This window comes from Yamadazyma tenuis, chromosome 3 (assembly GCF_029203305.1).
Source record: "Yamadazyma tenuis chromosome 3, complete sequence".
Lineage (NCBI taxonomy): Eukaryota > Fungi > Ascomycota > Pichiomycetes > Serinales > Debaryomycetaceae > Yamadazyma > Yamadazyma tenuis.
In genome coordinates this window covers 858,566-874,156 of record NC_089463.1, presented here as the reverse complement: position 1 = coordinate 874,156, position 15,591 = coordinate 858,566, and the positions used below count along the sequence as shown (strand labels likewise).

At 44.1% G+C, this 15,591-nt stretch overlaps 8 protein-coding genes and 1 non-coding gene across 9 annotated transcripts; 4 read left to right on the top strand and 5 right to left on the bottom strand. All coding sequences in view use genetic code 12, as the record gives it.

Annotated features, from left to right (window-relative positions):
* Positions 1-153: 153 nt before the first annotated feature.
* PSN45_002802 (uncharacterized protein) lies at positions 154-717 on the top strand (the record flags this gene model as incomplete). The annotated part of the gene is made up of 1 exon (XM_006683782.1): positions 154-717. One exon carries the CDS (start codon positions 154-156, stop codon positions 715-717), a length of 564 nt encoding a protein of 187 aa, XP_006683845.1.
* Positions 718-884: 167 nt separating this feature from the next.
* SOK1 (Protein SOSEKI 1) lies at positions 885-2,426 on the bottom strand (the record flags this gene model as incomplete). Its single annotated transcript, XM_006684027.1, has 1 exon — positions 885-2,426. The coding sequence occupies one exon, from the start codon at positions 2,424-2,426 to the stop codon at positions 885-887; it is 1,542 nt and encodes a 513-aa protein (XP_006684090.1).
* Positions 2,427-3,411: 985 nt separating this feature from the next.
* On the top strand, positions 3,412-5,172 carry SFL1 (Flocculation suppression protein; the record flags this gene model as incomplete). The annotated part of the gene is made up of 2 exons (XM_066157937.1): positions 3,412-4,272; positions 4,657-5,172. 2 exons carry the CDS (start codon positions 3,412-3,414, stop codon positions 5,170-5,172), a joined length of 1,377 nt encoding a protein of 458 aa, XP_066014034.1.
* A 306-nt stretch (positions 5,173-5,478) lies between these two features.
* PSN45_002799 (uncharacterized protein) lies at positions 5,479-6,894 on the bottom strand (the record flags this gene model as incomplete). Its single annotated transcript, XM_006684029.1, has 2 exons — positions 5,479-6,436; positions 6,494-6,894. The coding sequence occupies 2 exons, from the start codon at positions 6,892-6,894 to the stop codon at positions 5,479-5,481; spliced, it is 1,359 nt and encodes a 452-aa protein (XP_006684092.1).
* A 2,809-nt stretch (positions 6,895-9,703) lies between these two features.
* AIM14 (Ferric reductase like transmembrane component) lies at positions 9,704-11,131 on the top strand (the record flags this gene model as incomplete). The annotated part of the gene is made up of 1 exon (XM_006684031.1): positions 9,704-11,131. One exon carries the CDS (start codon positions 9,704-9,706, stop codon positions 11,129-11,131), a length of 1,428 nt encoding a protein of 475 aa, XP_006684094.1.
* A 44-nt stretch (positions 11,132-11,175) lies between these two features.
* PSN45_002797 lies at positions 11,176-11,247 on the bottom strand. The gene has a single exon. It is a non-coding gene; the product is annotated as a tRNA-Cys (tRNA).
* A 173-nt stretch (positions 11,248-11,420) lies between these two features.
* On the bottom strand, positions 11,421-12,299 carry COQ5 (2-hexaprenyl-6-methoxy-1,4-benzoquinone methyltransferase; the record flags this gene model as incomplete). Its single annotated transcript, XM_006683784.1, has 1 exon — positions 11,421-12,299. One exon carries the CDS (start codon positions 12,297-12,299, stop codon positions 11,421-11,423), a length of 879 nt encoding a protein of 292 aa, XP_006683847.1.
* Positions 12,300-12,399: 100 nt separating this feature from the next.
* On the bottom strand, positions 12,400-13,914 carry PYK1 (Pyruvate kinase; the record flags this gene model as incomplete). The annotated part of the gene is made up of 1 exon (XM_006684033.1): positions 12,400-13,914. One exon carries the CDS (start codon positions 13,912-13,914, stop codon positions 12,400-12,402), a length of 1,515 nt encoding a protein of 504 aa, XP_006684096.1.
* A 1,144-nt stretch (positions 13,915-15,058) lies between these two features.
* On the top strand, positions 15,059-15,481 carry MDJ2 (Mitochondrial import motor associating protein; the record flags this gene model as incomplete). Its single annotated transcript, XM_006683786.1, has 1 exon — positions 15,059-15,481. One exon carries the CDS (start codon positions 15,059-15,061, stop codon positions 15,479-15,481), a length of 423 nt encoding a protein of 140 aa, XP_006683849.1.
* Between the last annotated feature and the right edge of the window lie 110 nt (positions 15,482-15,591).

The window sequence follows — 15,591 nt, the reverse complement described above, 5'->3', positions numbered from 1 at the left end:
TTTGAGGGCTAGCGCTTTTCTGTAACTTTTTTGGTGAGTGCGGGCTTTGCTCGTTTTATATGAGAAAAAAAATTTTATTCCGCTAAAATCCCTCAGGAATTGCAAACAGTGCGACTCCTGACAATAAGGCTGTAGTATGTCACACATCATAGTATGGGCTTTATGAACAATTTTGCAAGTTGGATAGCCGATTCGGCTATACTGTTCGCCCAGGTTGTATTGTTTCCATGGCAGAAGTTTGTTTGGGAGCCGTTTGTCTACACGTTTCGGATTGTGGAGTATACGGCTGGATCCGTCTTACTACCAGTCAAATTAATACTAGGAGTGAAGCAAATCGATGTGCCTAAAACAGGCGAGTTTGTAGTGGTGATGGTTCAGTACGTGATTGTGAGTGGGATCGTGGGGACGGTGGTGGGTGTGGTGTTAAGCAAGTATTTGATAATATTAAAGCAACTACGGATAGGTGAACCAGACCTTCGTAAACAACGAGAATCGACACATTTAACCCCTAGTTCAGAGGATAAACTTTCGCAGAAAGAGAGTATTAAACCAGAAGCACCCGAATTGAACACCAATGAATGGTCTCGTTCAGAAGAGAGTAATTTTGATACCCTTTTCGAGCGGTACTTGAACGAAACCAAGCTCACCAGCGTGGGTGGTAATGTTGGGGAGCATAAGAGTGAAGGTGGTCTGGGAACAAAACCAAAACAGGAGTAGGCAGTGTTTCTAATTTACGTCAATGAGAAGCGTACGCGACCAACTTGCGATGAGCCACGAGAAAACATGGAACCGCTCGAGGTGATCATTACTGTTAATATACATTAGCTTATTAACTCTAGTTATTCCATCATTATCATAAAGAATGCAAAAAAAGGAGAAAAATATCATACCGAATTCCTGTAGTAATCCCCGAAAACGTTCCAATTAAAGTTAATTAGAATCAATAGCCTGCTGGCAATATTATCATTAACTTCCCCACCATTCAAGTTCTTCTTCGAAGTCGCCAACAACGAGTTGAAGTAGTTAACTTCCATCAACTGATAGACCTTTGAGTTGGGTTGAATCTGCTTGATCAACCAGTTGTTTGAGAAATCCAAGAGCTCTGCATCGTGCAGTTGGTTGGGTAAGTTCAACCATTTAATCAACTGTAAACTGATCATGTGAATGTTTTTTGTCCATTTGACATTGCCGTTTGAATCAGTGACAATGGACAAAATCTCCTGTTTGATCTTGCTTAAGTTGTCAGCACTTAAAAGACTCTTGGGTAAGTTCTTTTCCGACACCAAATTTTGGTATAAAATCACACACAACTTCAACACGATGATTTGTCTTATGTCAGCTCTCAACAAGATCAACCGAGTATGATCAAAGCTCAAGGTCTGAGGAAACTCGTTGACGAGTTTCTGGCAGCTCAACAAGTCAAATACCGAAAGAACCAAATTTGTCTTCAAGTTGATTTCGGTTCTGGCGTCCGAAACCTTACCCGCCTTGATGTTCTTATCCAAGTTGTAGTTGAACCAACTAACAGAATCATTCAAGTTGATCTTGTTGTAGAGTACCAACTGGTTGAAGTAGTCCTTCTCAAATTCCACAGCCGTCTCGATTAAAATGGGCCTCAACAACCGAACCTGATGGTTGGCGATGTCCAACTTCATGCATTCCAAAATCTGGAAAATTAACTTCAAGCCCTCGATCAACGCCGGCAAGTTTGCATTCTCGTAGCTGTGTTCAAACTTCTGGTACATCAAGTTGACCAACTCATCCCGCATGGGCGCACAATGAGTTTTGAAAAAAGAGTGGAGAAACTTGCTAAGCTTGACAAAGTTGAAGTTGCGGACCTGGAGCTCCTGGTAGATAAGTTCAAGATCAAACACCTCGTAAATGATCAGCCTGTTTTTGATGGGAAGGAGAGAAATGAGAATGTCTCTTAAGGTTTGGAAAAGGAGCGGGAGACGGACAAGCTTAACAGCAGCCGACGTAGACGAGGCGACGGGGGTAAAAAATTGGGAGCACTCCTTCAAAATCTCCAACCAGTATTTGTCGATGATCAGTCTCTTTCTTCTACCACGCTCACCGTCAAGGTTTGGTCTGAACTGAAGTTGGGGGTCAAAAAGAATATCGTGACGAAGCTGGGGGTTCTTGAGAATTTCATTTAAATCGATCTCCTTTAACGACGATAAGTTTATGGGCGGTAACGGAGGGACGATGCTCTTCTTCTTATGATGATGCTGGGCGGCCAGTTGAGGGTTACTGGAATAGTTTATGATGGGGAGGGAGCGAGAGCGCTGCTTTTTGAAGTTGTTCTTTTGGTTGATTTTGAGCTTCTTCTTAAGAAGGTACGATTGAAACTTGTTGGATGTATCCTCATCATCAACGAACAACGGATTAAAGAAATCCGATGATTTATCGTTGTTATATTGGTTCATTTGATTATGTAGAAGATGAGTAAGGGATGAAAATTCAAAATCGCCAAACAACACAAAATATATGAAAATACCAAACCCACGAAAATTTTCTGGTAAAGATGAAATTGGCCTTAAAAAAGAAATGACTTGAAAAAAGAAAACCTTTAACAAATAGCGACCACTGCAATAGAAATTTTTTATTTTTTGTTTGCTAGAGGCAAAACGGAACACAGGCGAGCAGAGCCATGTGGAACGCATGGTGAGTGGCGAACCAAAAAAGTTTATTTTTGGAGTCAGTGACTGAAATGGGCAAAATCCTCAAGACGACGTCCGGATATTTTCCCCATTTAGAAGGGGTTAGGGAATGAGTCGGGCAGCTGCGAGATACGATGATACTAAAACTTGGAATGTCATGACATGGTGGTATGGATAAAGGACACATCTACCGGTTTCATGCACGTAGTAATTGAGAGTCAAGTAATTAGGTGACTTAATGATACCGGGGAGCGGCAGTAGAGGGGGTAAATTTAGACCGTTAGAGAGATCAGCCTGATCATGTGGCGGCAGGCAGCTTATGAAACGAAACGGGTTTGGCGAAAGGGTTGAATGAAACAAGTCGCGGGGGTAACTGGCGCTAGGTCTGGCGGTCTGGCGGTAGAAGGTGGCGGTGGCAGCGTGAGGGGCGGAGGCCCGGGCGGCTATCAAGATTTCAAAAGGTACCTGGCGCTACAACCTTCAGTTAGGTTGCACCGGGGAACCGGAACAATGCGTCTGTGCGTTACCGGTTTCATCTCCCCGGTGCAGCCGCCGATATCAGCTTCCTAGATGGTCATAGGGGTGTAATGTCGCGCTCCTCGGTGCGGCCCTGCTTACGGCCCTGCTAGCGCGGCCCTAGGACCATCCCGTTCATATCTCGCACCTCGTATTATTTCCCGCGGGACATTGTCGCGCTCTCTTCCCCTTCCTCACATGTTCTTTTCAACTTATCCTTCTCTCACCTAAAACAATGTCTAAACGATCCCATAGTTTACCGGAGCTAACCAAGTCCAAGCATCAAACAATATTTATCCATAAGCTCTATGATATGCTTCAAGATCCACAACTTCATCATCTAATCTGGTGGACCCCCGCCAATGACTCGTTTTTACTCGTACCGTCCGAGCAGTTTCTGAAGGCTTTAAGTCAATATTTCAAGCACACCAACATCGCCAGTTTCATCCGCCAGCTCAACATGTACGGGTTTCACAAGGTCAATAGTGGTGAAGACACACCAGGCGACTCCCAGACGCTTGTATGGGAGTTTAAGCATTCACATAACCAGTTTCGCAAAGGCGACGTCGATTCATTGCGTTTGATTAAACGCCGACTGCTGAAGAACAATAGCAAGGAGGTGGTGCTCGACCAGGACGAGTACTACGGGCCGACTGCCTCTCCGAGTCTGTGGGAGCTCCCACCGTCGCCGGGTGGTGGGGGTGGAGTTGGAGTGGGGGGGCCTGGAGTTGGCGTTGGAGTGGGAGGTCCTGGTGGCGTTGGCGTCGGGTTAGGAGGTCCTGGAGGTCCCGGAGGCCCTGGAGGTCCACCTGTGGGCACCACATCCCTGGCACAACAGTCGTACCCTCAGTACCACCACCTCCAGCATTATGCGCCGCACCCTAACGTCTCCCTCGATAAATATCTCGAGCTCCTCAACAACTTCAACCACCTCAAATTCGATGTGGCCAACCTCCTCAACAAGTTCGACTACTTTCTCAATGAATATCGATTTCAACAGAAGAATCTAGTCAAGCTCATCGAGATTTTGCAGACCAATAACTTAAACGATCTCAACAACTTTAAGCACTACCTTCTCCTGAACTTGAGTAACCTGGTAATTTTGAACGATGGCTTTAACAAAACGTCTCTGTCGGGTACCGTGCCGGCGCCGGGCTTGGTGCAAAATTACACGTTAAATCCGCGATACAACGTCCAGGACGTGCAGGAGGAACGACCAGCGACAGTACAGAGCAATTCAGCCCCAGCTGGGATTCCTCAGGTCAAGCGAGAGCACGGTTCGACGCTGAGTTCTGGTTCTGGTTCTGGTGCTGGTGCTGGTTCTGGTGCGGGCGCGGGGCACGGCCTGGCTGGCGGTCCAAATAATGCAAATGGTGCGAATTCCAGCTCCCTCACACCACCGGTGGTGACACCATCCAACATCTCGGTGCCAGCATTCCATCAACCGTTCGCCCTAGCTCCCAACACCCCACAGCCACAGGGGCCATATCCTACGTCCGAGCCATCACTGAATTTGGTGCTCCCCACCCCACACATTGTGTCACATAAGCCACTGCGGTCGTATTCGCCATTGCTGAAAGAAGAACGTCTGGACACGAAAATTCTCGATAAGATCGAGAAATTCGAGAAGAACTTTCAGTATCCATTTCCGGCCATTGACCCCCCCACCCCGCGCCATTCCATTGACACGCCTGGCGCTAACAGAGCCACGCCGCAGCATCAGGCCGAGCGCGAGCGGGAACGTGAACGCGATTACCGGCCCGCGGAACACGACAGGGGCCACTACCTGCGAACTCCTAGTATGAGTGCCGGGAAAGGGACAGTAGGTGCTCACAATTCCAATTCTGCCACCCCTGTCACCGGCTTGGGCTTGGGATTGTCTCCCTCTGGCCCGGGCTCGGTGTTAGGACCCGACTCCCGCAAAAGAAGCTACCAACTCCCTAGTATCAGTCAGCTCGACGAGCTGCTTAAGATGCGCAAAATCAATGATTCGTAGCCTCGTCTTCCTATTCTTGTATTATAATGCACAATTATTATAGAGTACAATTCTATTGTATACAATTGACCAATTGTGTCTGAAAACACCCCGTCTGTGCTTGCATGTGTTTACTTTCGGGTAATTATCGTTCCATGCCCACATGCGTCCACTTTTTCCTGAAAATGTGGAATAGTTCAATTTGCATCTATACTTCAATAATTTGCATCTATCAGTATATTCAGTAATTCCATCATATTATATTGATTATTTCTACATCGAATACCCCGTAGTCTTCTGTTCATTATCTATTCTCATTGTACGGATTTACACAGAAGCTAAAAATTCATGAAAGTCGTTATCATCAAAACTAACCTGGTTCAAAAACTCAATGGGCTCCATAGGAGCTCCAGAATCCATGAGACCCAAGTTTCCCATCGAACCAAAGTCGCCGGTTATGTCAGGTATATCAATCTTATAGTCCTTCTTGAAAATAGAAGGTACCTGAACTTCATCCATCTCCAAGCTGATGGGCGAGATGTTGGCAGTCCCCACAGCAGCAGATGTGCTGGTACTACTCATACTCAAGTCGGGTATTGACAGCCTGTTGGAGAATGGGTATGTTTGCGTTTGCACTTCGTCAGACACCGTCTGTGGCTGGAAGTCAAATTGGGGTTGCACGGGCATTTGGTACTGTCCAAACTGCGATGGAACGGGTGCTGAAGTTGGCGCAAGAGCGTTATAGTACTGATCCACCATCGTGTCGACTGGAGCCTCGTTCTGGTACATGTTGGGGAGGCTGCTTGAGTGATGGCTGTAGTTATATCCGTAGTTATCAGCCATAGGCTCCATCAGTGAAACCTTTTGTCTCTTGATGTGGTGATTGTCAATAGTTGAGTTGTTTAGTGATGTTTGTTGTGAAACCGGCGTAATTGACTGGTTGAACTTGGAATAATTCACGTATTCCGAGTCCTTGAACTTCTCCAAAAACTCGTTACATCTGTCTCCATAGGTCTTAGGAGTCAAGCCTGTCACTGACTTGAACACCCGGTGAAAGTGCCACGCCGACAACTTGGACTTGGCGGCCAATTCTTTAAAGCCCAATACCCCTCCTCTTCTTCTCTTCTTCTTACCACCGACCGTACTCACATCCTCGTCGGCGTACTTCTTGGGGAAAAAGAGATTCGTGGCAGCTGCGTGGGCTAAATGGCGGCACGCCAAGTCCACGAGACGATAGTGATCGCTGTCATTCTTGGAGAGATTCACGCTTTGTACCATATCCTTACTGAGCGGGCGTTGCTCATTTATCATCGGTACATGTTATCTTCTGCAATTCACAGACTGGTCCAACACCTTCATGATATGTTCTTTATTGGAGATTTTAGACTCCAAAATGTTCTCTTTGATTTTTTCATTATTGTATTCTTCATCTTCATCAATTAAGGGGTTCATAAATCCAATTTCCCGGTTGATGTTGTTAACACACTTGATGAGTAACTCCACGTCAATGGCAGGTTTGGTGACTGGTTCACAAAACTTACATGGCTTGTATCCCGACTTGATGGCATCTTCGTAGAAGTCCACAAACTTGATATCCGATTTTAAATCGGTCTTGGCCACACTATCACAGTCGGGTCTGCAGAATATCTTATTTGTTTTGTTGCACACCAAAAACGAGTTGGTGGCAAAGGGATCCGAGAACTGGTACGCTTTCCACTTGCTCGATTCTTTGGAGTATACCATTGTGTCTTGAGCAGAAATAGATTTCCGGGTTGGGGGGTAGCGGATACGGGGTAGGCAAATGTCTAAAATGTTGCAAGTGCCGAGGAAGGATGGATAGTAAGAGTACAGATGTTTAAGGGATAAATGTCTGTATAAAAACTTGTCGTTGTGTGATGTTTGTTATTGAAAAAAAAGCATGGTAGGGGGGAAATATAGAAGCATTTAAATACAAATAAATGTGGGACATTGGCATCCTTCCGAATTAGGCAGCCATTTCAGACACTTAATTTCTAAAATTGTCTGCAATGAATAATCACGCATTGGTGACGAAGCGCAATATGATTTATTTTTTATTATTTTGATTTATTACCAGCATTTGCCACACCATCTTAAAAAATATTCGGACATAGTATCTGCAGCAAATGCTATCCTGACCACTTGTTAAGTTGGTTGGGGCTTGGGCGGTTATAGTCGGTAACCAAGGCGAGACCGAAGTCCTGATATCCAGCGGTTAAGGGCAGAGTCAGTTTAGCGAGAATCTTACAGTGGCAGACACACCATCTCATGCAGACAATGCTGCATAGCGCACCGCCTACTTGTCGCGAGTGGATCCTTAAACACTGTCGTTGAATCCAGCCGCTTGCAGCGCGCCAATCGCAGTGTCGCGCAAAATACGGGATAGAGTTTACGCCGGTGGTGAAGACCGGTATCTAATTTTAGGTAGGAGAAAATAAATTTCCCCAAGACGTAATGAGGCAGGAATGGGAGAAAATCATCGTGTCGGACACAAAACCATGAATGCTTTTACACCTCACTTCTCACGCATGATTATTATGTGCGATTACCTTCGTATGCACGGCGTAATTGGAATCTTCGACAATCAAAGTATGTTCAGCGAAGCATGCAAGTTCAAGCAACTTTTGAGAACCTTCATCATATCACCCATGATGTGGTATCAGTCTTTCAGCTTCCAAGCCGTCTCTTCAAGTTTTCAAATTCCAGTGTCTGCAAATTGCGTGCATAGTGTCTGAGAAGCAGACATGCTTAAATCTCAGTATGTTGGTAACTTGAAGCTAACAGTCGCATTTTTTTCAGGCACACACTTGGCCACTTGCATACAGCGCTGCACTATCCAGCTTCAGGGTGAATTTTGTCGCATTCGTCTACAGGAACAGACACAATAATTTCCTAATCCAGCGACAAAAAAGGACCCCGTGTGGTTTTATGCATTCACTAATTCAGCGTTCGATGCAGTCGGCTGGAATTATCCTTTCAAGCGGAGACTACGTAATTACAATAGAAGCTTTCATGATCTCGATTACAGTGCGGATCTGCATTTCGCCTGTGTCTTGACGGCAATGCTGATGCTTGGTTCACATCCACTGAGGCGGCCACACTTTTAAGTATGTCAGCAATCGACAGAGGCGCAAACTTTAACGAAAGATGTTTTCAGATTCCACCCGTATGCTTATCCTATTTGATCAGTTTCGATGAAAGCAATTTGTAAAAAAGATACAGAAACCTAAATTTCCAAGTCTGCTGAAATGGATAACAGAAGCCACAAGTTGATGCTCAAATTTCACTTCATCAAAATTATCCTATACTTCCTCTCATAACTGTAGTTATCACTAACGTTGTGTACTTGTCGCATTTCCTACTCGCATTGTCTTGTGATTATTCAAGAATCGGAACTCCTCAGACATGTCGGAACTCGTGAGAAAGATCGGAACTTCAAAGAACGAACAGAAATACCATGTCGATAGCATTATGACGAAGAACTTGGTATTCCCATATTAAGGAGATCCAACTCAATCCCCAGTTGTCTAGTAAAGCCATCTATGGTCCTGATAATTATGGGTTCTCTAGTTCCCAATGTATGCCAACCAGCCTGAAGCAAAGTTTAGGATTATTTGGTAAAGCACACGTCTCAACTCAGTTGGTTGAACAAAATAAGCAACTCCGAATCACAAACCCCTATATTGGAACTAACCACATCTTCAAAAAAGTACCAGCTCGGTATGTTCCAAACAACATTTTGTGCATCCAAAGATTGTCAGACATGGTGAGCCACCACCAGCCACGGCACAGAAAACAAAGGCGCTTGCTGCTAATGTCATTGATCAGCAATATACCCGCTCCGCAATTCCCTGGGCGTCGCTAAATTAGCCTCTGATGTTCGGACTTCCGACTTTGTCTCAGGCGCACTTACCCAAACGGGGTAAAAGCACCAATGCCTCATCACTAGCACTGCAGCTAAGTCGGGAAGACTGTAGATGCGTCCTTGCATTGTCGGGGGATTTACGTTTCTCTAGCACATGGTTTAACACCTGTGTGGCTAGTAGCAAACCTTCTTTTGGTGAGGAGGTGACGTTGGTGGCGGAGTGCTAATGTCTATCATGCCCGACGGATGGCGTCAGTAGCTAATGTATCAAGGATTAATTATATGCTGGATGCTTAAAATTTGTCGAAGTGTAAACTGGGGGACGGAGACTAGTGCTCGTGATCATGGTCTCCAAGAAAGTGGCTAGTGATAGACCATATTGCCCGACATATCCGGGGTTCTGGGCTTTCGCTCATGTATCATGGCGAGCGTAGACACCTTTTGGTCTGTACACGTGCACTGAAATGTGAAAGATGAAGGTGAGGTCCGGTTTGGTGTAGCTTATACCTGGTTTCTTGCTTTTGTTGGGGGACAGTGTTCTTGCGGTCCACACTCATATTTTTCACAGAGGACTGTCTGTTTGTGCAACTGTCTCTTTGTGTAAGGTCTCGACTAGCGGCCGTCGCATCTAGGGTCACAACGGCAGTGCGCACTATTGATTTTAACAGCATGTCTCGCCTACTACAAAGGCACGAAGGAGAACACCATAAGGATTCTCACGGCCATGGCCACAACAGTAGCCACTACGCCAACATCAAGTGGGGCTATATCCTTCTTGCGGGCTCTCTCGTGTATTTCGCGGTGTTCCTTGCTTACGAAAGAAGGCGACCCAAGTACTCCAAACCCTTCAAAATATCCACCCACATCGCTCTCTGGATCCTGGCGACCGTGGGGTTGTGTGCCAACTTGTTCCCCAACATCGTGGAAAACAGTAGCACACTTCTCAAGAGGTTCGGCCGCTTTTCGTACGTGTTGACTACGGTTGATTTACTTTTGGCGTTGCGACCCAACTTACTCAATTATGTGTACTTGGTGGAATTACACAAGTGGATGTCCCGGTACGTAATTGTGTTGGGAATCGTACACCTGGTGGGGTTCTTGGTCAGGTGGTTGGTGATGGGGCAGTTGTTCAAGGTATTACGACTCCTTAACCTCTTGGGAGTGGCTATCTTCCTTATGTTTGTGGTGCTTTTGGTACTTTCGATCAAAGTGTACAGAAACAAATACTACAACACGTTTTATGTGATACATAACCTCACGCTCGTGTGCTACTTGGGGCTCATCAACTACCATGCCCGGCCTGGTGTCACTTGGTTGACGATGTTGAACTTGTTTTTAGTGACCGTGCAAATCGTGTTCAAGTTCAACATTACTCGAATTGCCTCCACCAGCGTGAAGAACTTTGGCAGCTTGACCCTTGTGACGTTTGAGAAACCGATCAATTACCCGATCACCACTCCAGGATCCCATTTGGTACTCCAGCTTCTGCGAAACTGGCGTCAGTGGATCTTCCCTGCTCATCCGTACACTATCATCAACAACAACGAATACTTAAATTTGGTGGTCACCAACATCAACAGGTTTAAGTTCGACGTCGAACATATGTACACCATCAGCTTCCCGTACTCGTCTTCATTGAGTCTCATGGAGTTTGAGGGGAAAAATGTGCTTATGGTAATCGGAGGATCGGGAATCTCATATGCAATTTCGATCTTGAACTTCTACAAAACTGTCAAGATCAACTTCCGATTGGTGTGGGTGGTTAGGGATAAACGGGACTTGGCTTTGATCAAGGAGTTCAACTTGAATTGTCAGGTAGACTTGTATGTCACTGGCCTGGTTTCTTCGGGGGATATGGCTTCGGAGTTGGGTGAACAAAGAGATGGTCTCTTGCATAATATCGAGATGGACGAATTCGAAGTAGCTGAGGACTCTGAAACACCAGAAATTATGTTTGCAAGAGGCAGGCCACAAATCTCCGATTTTCAAGTGCCGGATTTGCTTATTGCTTGTGGACCAGATTCGTTGATTTACGATGCACAAGCTTTTGCAACCGCTAACAATGTGAACTTTTTAAAGGAATTTTACAATTATTAGTATTACTTTATGAATGCATGGAATAGACAACCAAAAAAAGAAAAAGCTCGCACTCAGGTTCGAACTAAGGACCAACAGATTTGCAATCTGCTGCGCTACCACTGCGCCATACGAGCTAATTTCGCCAAAAAAAGAAACAGGTCTAATTCTAAATTTTGTGAGGTTATATCTACGGTTTCAGGTATCATAGAGACCATGTAAGCTGAAATATCTCTACCATCATATGTGAACCATCCACTTTGAAAATACAAACCTTTAAATTGGGTACATTCATTGACTATTTACAGCTCTACAATTTCACTCCAATATGAATGGTTGCGACCCCGAAAGTTAAGTCTTCATATCCCTTTTCAGGAACGTAGAATCCAGCCTTTTCAATCATTCCTTTGAACTCTTCTTTCTTGGGAAATCTTCTGATACTTTCCACTAGATATTGATACGATTCTCTATCATCAGCAATTAATTGCCCAGCCAATGGAATTAACGAGAACGAATAGGTCTGGTAAACGTAATCCAACAACTGGTTTTCCACTTGACTAAACTCAAGACAAGCAAAGATACCACCAGGTCTCAATACCCGATAGGCTTGTTCCAAGCCCTTTTGGATGTTGGTGAAATTTCTAATTCCAAAAGCAATGGTATAAACGTCTTTGGAATTATCAGCAATTTTGTCCAAAGTTTCACCATTTTGAACCAAAAAACTAACTCGTGGATCTGCTTCTTTGGCCCACTTGGTATCTTGGTATCTCTTTTCTCCTTCCTTCAACATGTCGGGGTTAATGTCCGCAACCGTCATGGTGGATTGAAAATCGTTGAATCTCTTTTCTGCGTGCTCCAACAAACCAAAGGCAATATCACCAGTACCCCCAGCAACATCAAGAAAATCAAGAGGGCGTCCACTGCCAGGTCTCATTCCAGCATCCAATCTGTTCAAGAAGTGGCTTTTCCATAACCTGTGAATCCCAAAAGACATGACATCGTTCATGATATCGTAACTGGAAGCAACGGAAGAAAACACATCTCCTACAAGCTTTTCCTTTTCAGTTTCCTCCACTGTTTTGTAACCAAAGTGTGTGGTCAGGTCCCGAGGTGGATTTCCTCCGGAGCTGGAGTTAAACCTTACGAATGCACGGGTTAATGGCCTGATTCTCAGCGCAGCTAACCTCATGATAGGATGATAATTTTTCATTTCATGAGGGTGCGAAATCTCAAGTACTAATTGTTTAATTACTGTCGTTTCTAAATATCTAGCGTCATAACACAGTAGCTTAGGCCTGGACAATTCTAACAGTGTTAGAGTGTCCGGAACCTCTTGTCCAACCTTGGACGGTGACAATAGAGTCACCCTTTTTGATGATGTTCAAGTCAATGGCTTCAGAAACAGCCCATCTCAATCTGTTTTCCACATCTTCTTGCCAGTTTTCAACCTTGGCATTTGGATAAACAAAAGGATACACACCTCTGTACAAGTGACAGTATCTAGCGGCTCTTTCGTTTCTGGTGACCATCATAATTGGCACGTTAGGCTTGTACTTGGAAACCAATCTGGACGTTAAACCAGAGGTAGACAAAACCACAATGGCCTTGGCATCTTGTTCGTAAGCAGCAGACACGGCAGCAATGGCACATGTTTCAGTGGTAGGAGTTGGTCTGACGGCCAACGATCTCAATTCATTGTGGACGGTTTGGTAAGCAATGGCCTTTTCAGCAATCAAAGCAGTGTTGTGCATCATGGAAACAGCTTCAAAAGGATAGTTACCCTTGGCGGTTTCACCAGACAACATCACACAGTCAGCACCATCCAAAATGGCATTACCAACGTCCGAAACTTCGGCTCTGGTTGGTCTTGGGTTATACGTCATGGATTCCAACATCTGGGTAGCACAAATAACTGGTTTCGCAGCCAAATTACATTTGGCAATCAATTGTTTTTGCACCACAAACACTTGAGGAGCAGGAATTTCAATACCCAAATCACCTCTAGCAACCATTACTCCATCGGTTTCGGCCAAGATATCGTCAAAATTATTAACACCTTGTTGGTTTTCAATTTTAGCAATAATCTGGATGTCCTTACCATCTTCTCCCAAAACTTTTCTGATTTGTTTGATATCTTCACCGGTTCTGATGAAAGAAGCGAAGATCATATGCACGCCGTTCTTGACACCAAATCTGATATCAGCAATATCTTTTTCAGACAATGCTGGTAAGTCAACATCAGTACCAGGCAAGTTCACACCCTTGTGCGAACAGATCTTACCAGCATTGACAGACTTGACTTTCAAGGTCTTGTCATCACTGACCTCTAACACTTCAAAAGACAAAACACCATCATCAATGTAAATGATCTTACCTGCCTTGATAACCTTGGTAATGTTTTTATAGTCCACAAACATCACCTCGCTGTTACACTTCTTGGCATAGGCTTCGTCGGTGGTGAAGATCATTTCGTGGTTGGGTTGAATTGGGAACTCTTTGTCGTCAATGGTAGTACCAGTTCTGATTTCAGGACCCTTGGTATCCAAAGCAATGGCCAAAGGTCTACCAGAATACACTTGTTCGGACTTTCTGGCATTATCGACCACAGACTGATGGTACTCATAAGAACCGTGCGAGAAGTTCATTCTGACGATATTCAAACCGGCTTTTCTCAATCTGACCATGGTTTCCACGTTGTTGGTCTTTGGACCTATGGTACCGATGATGGAAGAACGTCTCAAGTTCTTCTCTGGGGTTTCGGTGGTGTTCAATTTGGTTAACCAAGATAAAGAGGAGGTCGACATTTTGTTGGTAGCTGATAAAAATTTATTTAGATTTATTAATTCTGAACGGGAGAAAAAATTAAGGGCGATTGGGGTTTTTATATAGTTTTTTTTTTTTCTGCTGCATCACCGGTTGACAAATTTTAGCATTTCCAACTCCGGTTGATTGTTATCCGTAGACCAGTTTGAAAGCATTTATATTTTTAGTGAGAGATGGTAGCATTTCTGTAGTTGGGGTCAACATACCACACTAGGCTTGCAATATACTGTGCAAATTCGGAAGCTCTACAGGCTCTGGTCAAAGAGTTAAGGACATATTCTTGTCCTGTCTGATAAGTGAAAATTTTTCTAAATAGTATTCTTAGAATCAACCAATTGCGCAATTGTAGTTGGCCTGATATACTATTGCATCGGTTTCTCGAGTTGCTTAGGGTGTTTCGTACAATTTATCGAAGTTTTGGGGGATTTTGACCTTAGGAATACTGAATACTTCCAGATAGTATGATTGGATTCCTAGGGGTTTCGGAGTTTTCAAGTCTTCCTGTCCATAAGCTGATACGGAAGTATGCAACTACTGGCATCTAGAAATACTGTGAATTTACTAGGCCCATTATTCTTAGTGTAAACACAAAAATTCGAGTCACGTGGATAGCTTTAAACAGGTGAATACAGTTAGTATATGTGATTAGCTGCTACTTAGCCGGATCATCAGGACAAACAAAGATCTCACAGCGTGACATTTTTGCGCCGCACGACTCTGATCTATAAGACCAATACTTGTGAATAATTTGATGCAAAAGAGATATATTCGAGTGAAGTGATTACTGGCTGAACAATATACTAGCTGTTTGATTCTTGTTGGTGTCTTTGGAGAAATTTCTATACTTAAAATGTATTTCACTTATCATGCAGAAAATGTGGAATTCACAAATCTTCCATGTTTTATATTCTGATGTGGAAGAGTAAAAAAGTGAAAAAGTGAAAGTGGACAAAATTTCACCAGACAAATGGTCATCCTCTGGACTTCTGAAAAATGACAGCTAGTTTCACCAAAGAACAAGCACACCCATGAAATGCCAAAAGCTCCCAAAGATGCTTACTCCCAAAAGTATAGTAGTAGTATCTACTATTCTACTCGCATTCGCATTTTTGTGTTCTGCTAAACATGGTTCTTCCAATAATAGTGGGGGTAGGAGCCACCATCGTTGCATTTGCTGTGAAAACCACAGCTTCTGCATACCGAAAGTTCAATCTCTTAACCCCAGAAATGATAGGTTTGCTCAACAACATAAAGGTGCAAAGACCAACGACATTCGATGTTTCCCATCCACATGCATCCCAGCATGACTATATACGACGAAGGTTTATCAACGAAGGATTTGGAGCCAAGATGACCGAAAATGAGGCTCTTATGGTCCTAGGCATAGAAGGAGATGAGATAATTCATCTAAATAAGCAGATCATCAAAGACCGATATAGAAAGTTGATGATTGCCAATCATCCAGATAGAAATGGCAGTGTGTATTTGAGTCAAAAGATCAATGAAGCCAAGGCCATCTTGGATGAAAGCCCATTGTCAAGAAAATGACTCCAACCGCTTGTACAAAGACAGTCTTGTAAATATTATTTATGTCTATGGAATGAAACATAGGATTGAAGAGCTACCAGTAGCCACAGTAGATGACGAACATTCTACTC